Source organism: Pteronotus mesoamericanus, unplaced genomic scaffold, assembly GCF_021234165.1.
Source record: "Pteronotus mesoamericanus isolate MK-2021 breed Mesoamerican mustached bat unplaced genomic scaffold, CSHL_Meso_final scaffold_54, whole genome shotgun sequence".
Classification (NCBI taxonomy): Eukaryota; Metazoa; Chordata; class Mammalia; order Chiroptera; family Mormoopidae; genus Pteronotus; species Pteronotus mesoamericanus.
In genome coordinates, this window is record NW_026555321.1 from 29,326,794 (window position 1) to 29,340,997 (window position 14,204).

Sequence of the window (14,204 nt, forward strand, 5' to 3'; positions counted from 1 at the left end):
TCGCTCTGCAGATTAACACCTGTCCGACCCCAATTTATAAGTATAATATGGCCTGTTGTCTAAGCTTTATGATGTGAAATAATAGAATACTATACATAACATGATGGTATCTCAAGAGAATGGGTAAAGAAATGAGAAACTGGCCATTTGGTTGTTTTTTGATAACAAACTTAAGTTTAGAAGGAGGTACATTTCCATAATTAGCTGGTTAATACCTATAACATTAGTCTCCAGCTTGCTTTCTACTCTTTCTTGGTTGTATCTCTATATTGATTCACATGGCTCTTCTTAGAGAATATTTGGAACCACTAGAGCTCTATGCAATTTAATGGCAAATTAAATAGTAAATTAAAGTAAAGCCAGGTTATTTCCAATTAAAATAGCTTTATATCTGTCTTCCCACCCCCAAAGCCATCTATGGCTGGTAATATTTTGAAAAGAATAAATTAAGATAAATTCTTGCTCATCTCTCACAGACTCGAAATAGCCATTGAGTGCCATTTTTTATTTTATCAATTTTCATATTTTCTAGGCTGTGGAAAATGGTGTTTACTTTTTATTCCTGAGAACCTCCAGTATGCACTGTTGTTCCCCTGGGATTTGGGAAGTATAAAATAGATAAGTAAGGATTTTCAAGAGATAGCTTATGTGGCGCTGACATAGCCACTGTGGTGAATAGCATTTTCTAAATCACTATAGCATTACCTGTATACTGCTTACAGGTGGTAGTTTCCTAGACATAAAATATGTTTAGGAATATCTAATGATTTACTTTATACTTTTGAAATTTGGATACTTTGTTTTTTTTTAACACTGAAGGTGTGATCTCACTTAGAAAATGAAACTTAAATCAACCTGGTCCACCAAAGACTGTTTTTTTTCCTCATGTGCCTATTATGAAAATGTTTGTTTACAAACAGCAAGTATTATTTTCCCTTTAAAAAAAAAAGTAATTAGGGACTAAGAGCCAGTCAGCATTTCTGAACAGCACTAATACAGTAATACTACCTGCAATAGCTATAATTCCATAGAAAATTAAATATTTGTCATTTTGATCTGCCTGTACTATGCACCTTTATTATGGGGGGGGTGGTGTACAGTTTCCATTGGGCCTTTGGAAATCTTGAAAACAACTGGACCCTTTTGTGAACTTGAAGTTGGAGACCATTATTTGAATTTCGGTCTCATGACATTATAAAAGACTTTTATTATACTATTTCACTCTATGAACTCAATTTTATATGATTCTGCAGTTACTTTGCAGGTGGTACTTGGGGTTTACCTGGCCCTTCCTTCAGTAAAGGGGTATATTCCCATCATGGCTTTATGGTACTTTGCAGTTGTGAAAAAGCTCCCTGCAGCACCTTTAAGCCCCTTCGGTGACAGATGACATTGTGGTACATGATTCCTTTGAGGTAGGCAGAGCCTGAATAAGCAATTTTGCTAATTATATTTATTCAGTCTTGTGTCTCAGATACAGGACAGGTAATCAGCTGAGTTTTAAAGAAGGTCAATGCCTATATTTTTCCTTCTAAAACCTCATAATGCTCATATTGGCTTTGGTATCAAGTAAAAGCCTCTGTTGCTCTCCTTCCTGAATTAATTGGTTCTAAGCAATAAAAGAAAGTATTTGCCTTATTTAGAGGTTTGAATGACCATATTAATCTTAAAAGATTTAAAAACACTTTCAGTTCCTTGCTTTGTCATTTTTCTGTTCCCGACCCACTGGCTGGTTATGGGGATTTGCTTATGCATAAAGAGAGCTACTGAAATTAAACAAAACCCACCATTTATTGAATCCCAGTGGGAGGTAAATGCAGTTAGGGACATTTTAGCTGAACTGGTTGCCGTGTAGAGGAGGGCAGAAGACGAAACTCCTTGAGGAATGTGCAACCAACTGATGCCACACATTTTAAATTTAATGCCTTTCTTACAAATCTGTTCTCTGCTATCCAGGACTACAGATAGAAATTGATGTATTAGATATATTCTCCCCCCGCCCCCCGACTCAACTTTATTTTACCCATCTTTTTCCACTTTGGGAAAAATTTATCTAGTTATTCATCAAGCATCAACATTAAGATAGTCAGTCTTAGAAAGAGAGCAAGATCCATGGTCTTTGGACATTTTTCTACAGTGGATTCTTTATGAATATAACATAGTAAAGGGCGAAAGAGAAGGAGAACATTAGGCATTTTATCCAAAACATAAAGTAGCATTCATGAAGTCTGACAGCTGAGATAGGCTTTAATAATATGGGAAAGCCTCTGGAATTAGCCTTGGTTTTTATAAAGAACATCTTTTGTCTGGGATTTGCTTCCAAATAATTACAGAGGAGGGGAGTGCAAGCCATGAGTTAAGCTAGACGAAGACTGTGCAGGATTCATTATCTTCTCTGCTTTTATATGTTCATTAACAGATTTTTAAAAGGCATCTTTCCCAGGAATTTTGGAAGGATGAAATCTGTTTCCTTAAGGAATTTTGAACATCCCAATACTCAACAGTATTGAACACAATAAAGATACTATTGTATGTTTCTGTTACCGAGGGAAAAAATATTTTATTGTCAGAGATAATTCTGAATTTAATAGGTCATTTTTTATGTTATTGTTCAGGATATGTTGTATTTGTTCAGCAATATGTAAATTTATTTCATAAATTAGATTCTGATGAAACATGTGGTGTTTTTTTCTTCCCTGTCCAAGGGCATATTCAGTAAACTTTAAACAAGGCTGCAAAGTTGGAAAAATACTCAATAAAAAAATACTATTAAACAGTTTCTTTATAAAGTAACACTTAAATTTTTTAGATTTTTTAAAAAAGGAAACCTTTGTGTCATCAAATAAATATCCCTGATACATCTCCAGGTAGCTCCTTAATTAGGAGCCTATTTTCTCAGTCTTAGTCCTAACTTGACTTTGCTGCTAAAATGCTGACTTAATTCTCAGTCTCTCCTATATTGTTAGGTTGATCATTCATATTAAGATATCCATGCCAATTGAAAAAGACATTCTTGACTTCTGGCCAAGATGGAGGTGTAGGTAGATACACTTGCCTCCTCACACAACCAAAAGAAGGACAACCACAAATTAAAAAACAAAAAACAACCAGAACTGCCAGGAAAAAAAATTGAACTGTATGGAAGTCTGACAGCAAAGGAGTTAAAGAAAAAAACATTCATCCAGACTGGTAGGAGGGGCAGGGACGGGCAGCCAGGGTGGAGTGGACGTGCTGTAAGGCAGCTGCTGGAGTACTGCGCAGGTGAGGCTGCAGCTGGCAGTCCCACATTTGTGTGCAGATAAACGAGGAGGAACAACTGGTTAAGACAGATCATGCAACCCAGGGTTCCAGCATGGGAAGAGACGCTGTAAAAACCTGTGGGAGTTGTGGCAGCAGGAGAAACTCCCAGCGTCACAGGAGAGTTTTGGAGAGACCCACAGGGTCCCAGAACATACATAAAGTACATAAACCCATCCACCCAGGAATCAGCATGAGAAGGGCCCAATTTGCTTGTGGGTAGCAGGGAAAGTGACTGAAAGCAGGGTAAGAACTGAACAAGTGGCATAGTTCCCTCTCTGACCCCTTCCCCACATACAGTGTCATAATGCAAAGACCTGGATTGCCCCATCCTGGTAAATACCTAAGGTTCTGCTCCTTACAATGTAACAGAAGCACCAAGACAAAGAAGTATGGCCCAAATGAAAGAACAGATCAAAACTCCAGAAAAAATACTACTAAGCAATGAAGAAATAGCCAACCTATCAGATGTAGAGTTCAAAACACTGGTAATCAGGATGCTCTAAGAAATGGTTGAGTACGGATGCAAAATAGAGGAAAAGTGAAGGCTATGCAAAGTGAAATAAAGAAAAATATGTAGGGAACCAACAGTAAAAGGAAAGAAGCTGGTACTCAAATCAATGATTTGGAACAAAAGGAAGAAATAAACACTCAACCAGAACAGAATGAAGAAACAAGAATTCAAAAAAATGAGGAGAAGCTTAGGAACCTCCAGGACAACTTTAAACGTTCCAACATCCAAGTCATAGGGCGCCAGAAGGAGAAGAGAAAGAGCAAGAGATTGGAATAATGAAGGAGAACTTCTCCAATCTGGCAATGGAAATAGACTTCCAGGAGATCCAGGAAGCCGAGAGACTCCCAAAGAAGTTGGACCCAAGGAAGCACTCACCAAGGCACATCATAATTTTATAAGTTACCCAAGAATAAAGATAAGGAGAGAATCTTAAACACAGCAGGAGAAAAGGAGAGAGTTACCCTCAAAGGAGTTCCCATAAGACAATTGGCTGATTTCTCAAAAGAAACCTTACAGACAAGAAGGTCCTGTAAAGAAGTATTCACAGTCATGAAAGGCAAGGGCCTACATCCAAGATTACTTTGTCCAGCAAAACTATCATTTAGAATGGAAGGGCAGATAAAGTGCTTCCCAGATAAGGTAAAGTTAAAGGAGTTCATCGTCACCAAGCCCTTATTATAGGAAATGTTAAAGGGACTTATCTAAGAAAAAAAAGATCAAAACTATGAACAGTAAAATGATAACAAACTCATAGTTATCAACAACTGAACCTAAAAACAAAAACAAACTAAACAAATAACTAGAACAGGAACAAAATCACAGAAATGGAGATCAGAGAAGTAGTTATCAGCGGGGATGGAGGGAGGGGAGAAGCGGGGAAAGGTACAGGAAATAAGAACCATAAACGGTAGGTACAAAATAGAAAATAGTGTAGGAAATGGAGAAACCGAAGAACTTGTATGTATGATCCACGGACATGAACTAAGTAGGGTAAGGCTGGTGGGAGCTAGGGTGCAAGGCACAGAGGGGAATAAAGGGGAGAAAAAAGTGGGACAACTATAATAGAATAATCAATAAAATATACTTTAAAAAAAAGACATTCTTATGTTCTCTCCATTATCTATGTTCTCACAGGTTTGATTATTAAAGGCTTATAGCATCCCAGCAGAAGGCTAGATTTGCTATGCACATTGTTAGTTTTGGATTTTTTTTTCCTTTTGACATGATGATTACAAATAAGCTATATAATGATATTCAACTCAAAAAAAATGATACCAATGCTAGTTGAAATGCTATAACTTTAAAGCAAATGTTGCAAAACTTTTCTTTGTAAAGGACCAGATAATAAATATTTTAGGCATTGAGGGCCATGGGTACTCTCTGTTATGTAGTCATTCATCTTTTTTTGTTGTTGTTGTTCTTTACAGTTCTTTAAAAATGTAAAAATAGTTCTTAGCTCTTTTGTAAGAGCTTTTTAAAAATAGCCAGAAGGCTATAGCTGGTAACTCCAACTACACAGTTTTTTTTTAGTTAGATGCTTAGAGAAATAAAAGGTAAATATACAAACATTATTTTTAAAGGTAAAATTATGGCTCTCTTGCAAAATGAACATGTCAAAGATTTTTTTTAACTCACTAATTAACCAGTTATTAGGAAACAGTAAGATGTTAAAATTGGTCCAAATGAGAATTGGACTTAAGGAAATATATATTCTCCACCAGACAATGTATTTGCATTGCATCACCAACACTGTCCATAAGGCAATTTCCATCTCTACAGAGCTGCAGAATAACCTAGGCAAAGACAAAGAGGCAGACCTTTATACAATCCTATAACCCCAGAGAATCCAAGAGACAACACTGGGTATTCCCTTGAAAAGACACTTAAAATCTTTTACTATTTTAGTTTTCACAATTTTTGCTGCAGAACAGGTCAAAACTCCAGAAAAAATACAACTAAGCAATGAAGAAATAGCCAAGCTATCAGATGTAGAGTTCAAAATTCTTCTAATGATCATAAATAATTTCCAAAGATTTCTCTTGATCTCAGAATGATTAGTCCCATTAGATTTGAGCTGATTATTTATGTAAGTGCAGTTAAGTGTTAATCATACAGACATTCTTACATTTTCTTTGCAACCCCAGAGCCATACAGTTTTGAGCCATTACTAAGGTTACAAGATTAACTTCTGTATGGAAGTTTTCATAAAGAATTTTAGATTGGACTTTTAAACACCTCTATTATTTACTATTCCAAGGTTAGGAAACCATGCCTCAGAAACTCTCTCACTAGATTTCCCCTGCAGTGCTGATACATTTGGGTTAGTTAATCTGATCTTCAAGTCCCCAACATTTACTAAGGCTTACCAGGAAGTAAGTGACCTTCCTTACCTCCTTAAGTGAGGGATGTGGTAAATCAGGCATCAGGAAAACTGACCAGGTCAAATTAAGTTACCCAAGAATAAGGTAACTGACCAGGTCAGTTTTCCTGATGCCTGATTTACCACATCCCTCACTTAAGGAAAGGGCTTCTTTATAGGCATTGGCTTCATATATAAAATCAACTCTTGCTCCTTAATGTGGTTCTCTTTTGGCTTCTCACCCAACAGAAAATAAGTATCACTCATTTCAACAGAGACCATCACATGGTCAACCATAAAAATCAAATTCTCTCGATCAGTGTTCCTGTCAGTGAGAAGTAAGTTATCAACTGTGCATAAATCAGAAGCAAAAACAAAATCAAGAGAAAATTTTTCAAGAGAACCAGGAAGTTAGCAAAATTGAAGTTTTGGTGCCATGTGAGATTTACTTTGGGAAACTAGAAGATATACCCAGGTGTATGCCGCCTATGAGGGGCACTTCTCTGGCAACTCGTAAATCCATTGGTATCTCGGTGGAACTTAAAAAACTATTTTAGGACAATTTTTAAAAGGTAAAATCATGACTCATGCAAATATACAGTGAACACTTCTCATACACAAGGTCTGCTGGAGACCCAGGCAACTTTCAGGGCTGCTGTCTTCTGTATGGTAGCTCTTCCAATCAAGACAGCTTTGATCTTACAGCACTTCATCTCAGCTTGCGCTTCAGTGATCTCAGTTGTAAGGAAAGAATATAAAAGAGCCTTATGTCCTGGCCAGTATGGCTCAGTTGGTTGGAGTATTGTCCTGTAGACCAAAGGATTGCGGGTTTGATTCCTGGTCAGGGCACATGCCTGTGTTGCAGGTTTGATCCCTAGTCAGGGCACTTACCAGAGGGCAGCTAATTGATGTTTCTCTTTTATGTCGATGTTTCTTCCCCTAATCCCCCTCCTTTTTCTCTCTCTAAAGGCAATAAGAAAAATGTCTTTTCCTATTAGGTTAGGATTAAAAAAAGAGCCTCATAACAGTTTATGGTTTGGCTTTCTGTGAGCAGTGATTGAGATTACAAAAAATTTTGCTTTCTTTGATGCCCATTCATATTTTCAAAGTTTTCTACAATGAACATGGTTGTCTTGTAAAAGAAGTTATACTAAAAATATTAATAAACAGAATTAAGCAAACATCAGCTATTATGGATGCCAGTGGTGCAGGATTGGTTTTTTTGTCATTTTTATACAAACAAATATTTACTCTGTTGAAAGCAAAGACAAAACTTGTATTAAGTCATAAACGTTTTTATTAATTTGGACTGGAGAGTCAAGATCAGAGTTCCGTTCCTCTAGAGACGAAAGAGGAATTCTTGGAACCATGATTTCAACACGGAATTTTCTTCAAATTCATTCAAAGTGCTTTGGGTTCCATTCAGAGGGTTTCATCTGATTTAAATGAAAGAATGCTATATGAAGCTGGTGAGCGCTGTTTGGAAAGACCTTCTTTGACCTTTCAGTACTGTGATGGCCTGAGCTCCCAGCCCCATAGCTAACTAGAACAGAAATTATCACAGCTTTTAGGCTCATAGAAAGGACTGTACTGTATTATATCAAACTGTCTTCATGTCTGATTCCTTTCTGCATATTAATCAGAGAAAAATGTTAACTAGATATTATACATCGTACATGCTACACTATATTTTATCATTACTTAAATTCTTCCTATGTGCATTCCCCAAAACTGCTTTTATAAATGAAGAAGTAAAGCTCATATCTGATAGTTTGCCTAAATCCCAAAGTGACACTTTCAGGGCAGGAATAATATCTTTAAGATGGTCTTTAAGATAGTATCATAATATTCAATAAATAGTATATGATGGTACAGGGACTGAGCCTGGGCTTATAATTGTGGTGTTTTAATCTGTTGCTTAAACTTCACAGAACTCCAAAGCCTTTCAGTCAGAAGCGGGGGTGGGGGGGGGTGGGGGGGTGGGGGTGTGTGTGTGTGTGTGTGTGTGTTTCCTCTTTGTAGAGAGTGAGACTAGGGTGTCATGCTCAATTTTCTTTTTCTGGCTCCATTTATCAAAACATGGGTAGATTATTTTTTCTTTGTATATATTGCATTGGGCTACCACTGTTACTTTACAGAGAACATTTTTACCTTTATTCTCTAAATTTTATCTTGTTTTAAATGAGAAGACAAATATGAATATTGAATTAATGTCCTGTAGCTTTAAATTCAACCAGTTTGGTGCTTTTGTCTTTTATAAAAGATGCTCACAGCTCTAGAAGAGAGGCAGATACTGTCTGTGATCTCCATGCTCAGAGTCAAACTTCATTTGCATTAGCAGCTATAGCAAACTACACACACGCACACACGCACGCACACGCTTGTTTGGCAGAAGCTTTCTGTTTGTTCAGCACGGAGTCCTCCCAGGCTCCCAGATGTAGAAAGCGCTAAGAGTTGATGCAGGAGACACAGCTAGAACTGTATGAAGGCTGAGGTAGGCACTGCGGAGGATTGGCTATGCGGGATGTTGATGTGGTGCGGCTGTACCTGCCTGTTCTGTGAAAGGCCTTTCTCTGAAGCTGTGAAGGTGAGAGGCCAGGGATCCTCTAGAAGCTTCATTCCGGCTGGCTCTTTTGTGGGGGAATGCATTCCCAGTGGTAGCTGTCCTCATTTACAGCGTTATTCTCGGAAACCAAGTGTGTGCAGCCGTGACAGACTATGCCTCAGCTCCTCTGCAGTTTGGAAGCTGGGACAAATGGAAAGAGCTTATAGCCAAAAGAGGTTGTGATTTTTTTTTTTTTTTCACGATCCAAGCTTGCTCTGACAGTGCAAAAATGAAGGATGAGCTTTGTGGCAAGCAAAATCAGCATACTGCCTGACTGGGGGTTTTGGTAAGATAAATGTGTTGCTTGTGTTATTGGCTTTTTGTTTTTTCTTGTTTTTGTTGCTTGTTGATTTTACTTTTTCTATATCAGCTACGTGGAATTGTGTCTTGGTGATAACTGAAACATTTTGTAGATTCACATTTGATTGAAAAGGATGGCCAAGGGAGCCAGAAAGGAAAACATTATTTCTGGTCATTTAATTGTGACCTTCAGAGATAATTATCAAGTTTTCTCAAATATCCATGAACAGGCAGAACCCAAGAATTTACGGAGCAAAGAATGCTTTCTAACAGATATGCTTTCCCTTCTTTGAACAATCATAATCACACTCTTTCTTCCTCCCTCTGCCCCCCACCCCCGGCTTTTTCCTATGCCTTGAAGTAGAGAAGAAAAAATAAAGGCTCTCTGCTCTTACTCAGTTGTTGCCACTAGAACAGATATAGGCTGAGGACATAAGTATGAAGGTAGAGGGAGGCAGGATGAGGAGTCTGCTATTTTCATAGCTGTGCATTGGTGGGTGTCTGTCTTGGATTCATTATCTTTGCAGTTCAATATCAGATGGTTGTCAATGCTGTATCTCTTTTCCTGTACTGTGACTTAATCACTTTTATGTTTTATTTTGTACATTTTTTGTTTACAAGACCCAGTTCTATCATTATGAGGCCTTTTTCTGTTACTATTAATACATATTAGCTCTTATTAGAGTCAAGATAATTGTAAAAAGTTAGTCCTGAAATATTTATGGACCCCCAAAAATAAAGACAGTTTCTCTTTAAAATCTAGGTTTTGCTTTCAGCACCTTGATTTTGAAATCTTTAATAGGCATTTTATTACAAGTTAAACAAATGGTTAACATTAGATCTGTGAAATTTTACCAGAATCGCCTTGTTCTAACCTCCTTTAAGTTTGATCCTGTTTCTGTGCTTTTCTAAGCATGAAGATTTACCTTTCTTCATGTGAACTTAGGCAAGTATTGCTGGAAGGTATGGTAACTTTTACTAGCCTATCTCAGATCTTGTTCTTGGGCCCCTCTTCTCAGTAGAGAGAGCCAAGTGTCCTAGGTGTTGAGAGTGGGCACAGAAGAGATCCTGTGCTCTGACTTTTTGCTGACTCATTGGTTATGTAAGCCTTGTAAATACAACTGTCCATATACTCCATTAGGTTACTGAGCAGGTGGTCCCCTCCCTGATTACTGACCTTTTCCTTTCTCAGCATCCTTCTGCTTCTTTCCTAAGCTTTTTTGGTAACACAGTCTCAACCCTTCACCAAATGAATTCTCAGAAACAGTGAACAGAAAAATCTTTGTCTTTGATCTTGTCTTGAATTGCCATGTTAACTGTGTGTTTTCATTTTGATTATGATAAAATTCCAAATTCTGTGTGCTCTTGGCTCATGTAACATACAGTCATAATACTTTTCTTCATTTATCACCTGGTTAAAGTAACAACTTCCTTTTCTAACTTTTGAGAGCTCAGTTCAAATGCCCCTGTTTGAAGAATTATTTTATGACCTCCCAATCTAAAGTAGATTTCCTTCCCTTACTTTATTCCTTTTCTCATAGCATTCTCTTCATAGCACTTTTAAACAGTTTGTTATTTGATTACTGGTTTTTCTGTCTCTACCACTTTTTGCCTCTGAGCCTTAAGCCTCATGAATGCAGAGACTTTCTTTTGTTTATCATTATATGCCAAAGCATCTAGTGAAGTGCCTGAGAGTTGAAGAAAGGACAAGTAGGCATTTTTGCATGTGCAAAGGCCCTATGGTGAAAAGAAAAAGGATGAGCAGGATTTCATGAAAAAAGCCAGTGTGACCAGAATAGGGATAAGCTTGCTCTAAGATGAAACTTAGAGATCCAGAGCCTAATCACATAGGCCCTGTTCAGATTCTTGTTCTGAATATATTTTAAGAGTTGTAGGAAGCTACTAAAAGAATTTAAGCATTGGGTGATTTAGAACTTTTTTAAAAAATTCCCCAGTGTGACTGAGAGCCTTAGTGAATGAAGATAGATCATTCAGAGTAAGTTACCCAGAAGAGAGATGACAAGTTTGTCCTAAAGGTGGTGGCAGTAGAGATAAATATGGATGGAGAATATTATAATTTGATGAGAATTTTCAAAGTAAAATAGACAGGACTTAGTGTTGGCTGTAATAGAGATAGAAGGCATATGTGAAGAATGGGTCCTGCACCCTGACCAGTGTGGCTCAGTTGGTTGGGCATCATCCCACAAAGTGATGGGCCACTAGTTGAGTACCGGTCAGGGCACATGCCTGGGTTGCAGATTCAGTCCCCGGTCAGGGCACACATGAGAGGCAGTTGATTGAGGTTTCTCTCTTGTATCGGTGCTTTGCTCCCTTTTTCCCTCCCTTCCCCTCTTTCTAAAAACAAATAAATAAAATCTTTTTTAAAAAAGGAAAAAGAATGATTCCTGGGCTTTGGTTTGGTTTGGTTTTGGTCTGTGTAACCTGATGGATAGTGATGCTTTTCCTGAGATATAGAACACTATAAGAGAACCAGGGTAAGAGGAGGATCATGGTGTTTTGTTTGGACAAGTAGATTTTCATTTAGTCAAGTAGCCTTTTGGATCTATAAATCTAGGTTCCAAAGCAGATTATACTTCTCTTACCAGTAGGAAGCCTTCAGTGGTATCCTTGGAATAAAATTCAAAGCAGTAGTTTAGGCCTACCTTCAGAGTTCATCCCCCTCCAATGCCCTCTCCCATGCCATACTTCTATAGCCTCATGAACTATTTGGTTACCTTGAAGATGTTACTACATTTCCTCTTCCACACCTTTCCTCATAATAGGCTGTCAGCCTTCTCTTTTTATTTAAAAAACTTCATCCTTCAAGGTTCATTTCATTTTTTCACCTCCTTCAAGAAACCTCCTTCTTCCTTTTCTGTCTTCTGTATACATGGCTTCTTTCTGTATTCAATAAGTACCTTGCATTCTTATCTACCATATCATTTAATCAATTGGTCCCATATTTCACTTGATCATTTCCATGACTTACTAGTTCATGTGTTTTAAGAACAGAGATTCTACCTTAATTCAGTCCTTTATATATGGAAAAAAAGAGGATAATTGCACAATGAATTATAGAAGCCTCAATCTTTTCTACAACCTGCTTCCTTAATATCATATAAAACCATGATGTTCCATCCCCCTTCTGCTCCCAATTTTCTCTAGACTGTCCTATATTTTAGCCTGTAGCCTAGTTACATAGTAGAAGTGTTCTTCCTTTCATAGACAGAATCCCTGAACTAGATACTTTCCTACTTTTCCTTTTTTTTTTTGTAATTTATCAGAAAAACTGAAATCTTGCGGTTGCTCATCACAGGTGAAAAAATTGGTCAAGACAGGAAGAACCAGCACCCATAGCTGGTCTTACTCTCTGTGTCTCCTCGTTTCCAGTTTTCTGGAATAATTCCAAAACCCATGCAGTAGTTTTTCAGTAAGGTCACTATTGGCATTAAGACTAGATAATTGTTAAGGCTGGCTGAGACTGTGCATTGCAGAAGGAATGCCTCTTGTATTTCCTAGTGTTCCCTGGTAGACTAGCACTACCCCTAGCAGAGCCTCCCCCTACACTCTAACAGAGTGTAGAAATGCAGAAACAAGTTATGAAGGTTAGTTCTTTCCCAGTTAAATAATTTCTTCACAGAGGCCTAAACATTCAGTAGGCCTTTTCAGAAGTCTTTGAATAGTTGAATTTCCTTATCTCAGCTTATGTTAGTAGGCATTGATTCCCATTCTTTGGGGCCTGAATTTCAGTGATTTCTTACCCCTTTCAGGAGTTAGAGCTACCTCAACTTACAGAAACAAGAAATAGCACTCTCTCTCTCAGGAGCAGGCCCGTGCCTTTCTTCCCTCCCAGGCATGCATCTCCTAAACTCAAGGGTCCCCACAAGTCTTGCAACCAGGGGAGCAACGGGTAGAGCAGCTCCTCTTGGGCTTACCCCCGAACCTGTCTCCAGGGCCCCTTTTCTCTGACTTTCCAAAGAGCCAAAGCAGGCCCACTTAGGTTCATTTCTTTCCTGTAACATTTCTAGAGAGCCAAAACAGCCCTGTCTAGGTGCTCTTCTGTTCTTTCTATCCTAAGCCCTTCCATTTTTCATTTTCCCCAGGTTTAATCAACATACTCAAATTTTTTTAAAAAAGAACAAGAAACAGTTGGACTATCATCTGAAATCCATACCAGTCACATGTTTATGCTTATTCATAGATGTGTTTAATTTAGTCCTTTCTTAGTCACAAGTTGCCCTGTTGTAACTTGGAGGTATAAACTAGATTATATCATTTATATTCTCTTTGAGAAGATTGGTTTATATATTGTACTTTGTCATTATGGATCTCAAATTAGAAAAATCTAAGCAAATTTAAACATTATAATTGCAAAAGAATGACTAATTCTAACATTAATTGGCTAATCATAACTAAATAAAAATTATTTTAAGGGAAATTTATTCAAACAGGGCCAAATCATTATTATTATACTTTTGATAAACTCTTCTCAGCAGATCATGTTCATTTTAAAAATATAAAGTCTTGGGCAAGTGATACTCCAGGATATTAGCTTTTTCAGAATCTGTAATTTTGAGAACATGGCTGCCTTTTATTAAACAATAGAATAAAGCAGATACACTTGTAAAGTTGGTATATATACCTGCTGTGTATACTCTTTGTCTTAATACTGAAGAATCATGAGTTTTTTAAGATCCTGGAAATGTTAAATTACTTTTTGCATATACTTTTCATTATTTAAGCTGCTTTTGGACAGTGCCACACTACTACCACCTTCATAGCTCCTGTAGTACCTTGCTTCATGGTACACATATTACTCTGAACGATCTGTCTGCATTCACTTAGGTTCTCACTGAAGCTGGAGAATTTTTTTTAATAAATCCTAAATCACCCCATGCGTAAATTCTTGTGTAGATTCCCAAAGGCTAACTTTGTAGAAATCATCAATGTCTCCCTTTTCTGTTCCTCCACGTGGTGGTTGTGGTGAAGTATTTAAGAGCAAGGACTGTGAAGCCAAATCCTGTGGGTTTAAATCCTGACCCCTGCTGCTTACTGGTTGGGTGACCTTGGGCAAGTTCCGAAACTTCTCAGTTTGACCCAATTTTCTCAGCTGTAAAATGAAAATTATA

At 37.6% G+C, this 14,204-nt stretch overlaps 1 protein-coding gene across 10 annotated transcripts in view; it reads left to right on the forward strand.

The window, feature by feature from the left end:
* TMCC1 (transmembrane and coiled-coil domain family 1) overlaps positions 1-14,204 on the forward strand; it is a 208,588-nt gene that overhangs the window by 154,858 nt on the left and 39,526 nt on the right. The window contains exon 1 of one of the 10 annotated variants that reach the window (XM_054595567.1): positions 8,172-8,757. The exons of the other annotated variants lie outside the window; for them this stretch is intronic. Within the exon in view, the coding sequence (XP_054451542.1) occupies positions 8,653-8,757 (105 nt within the window). The 5' untranslated portion in view covers positions 8,172-8,652. Of the gene's footprint in view, positions 1-8,171; positions 8,758-14,204 lie in introns of those variants that run through there. 10 annotated transcript variants of the gene reach the window in all.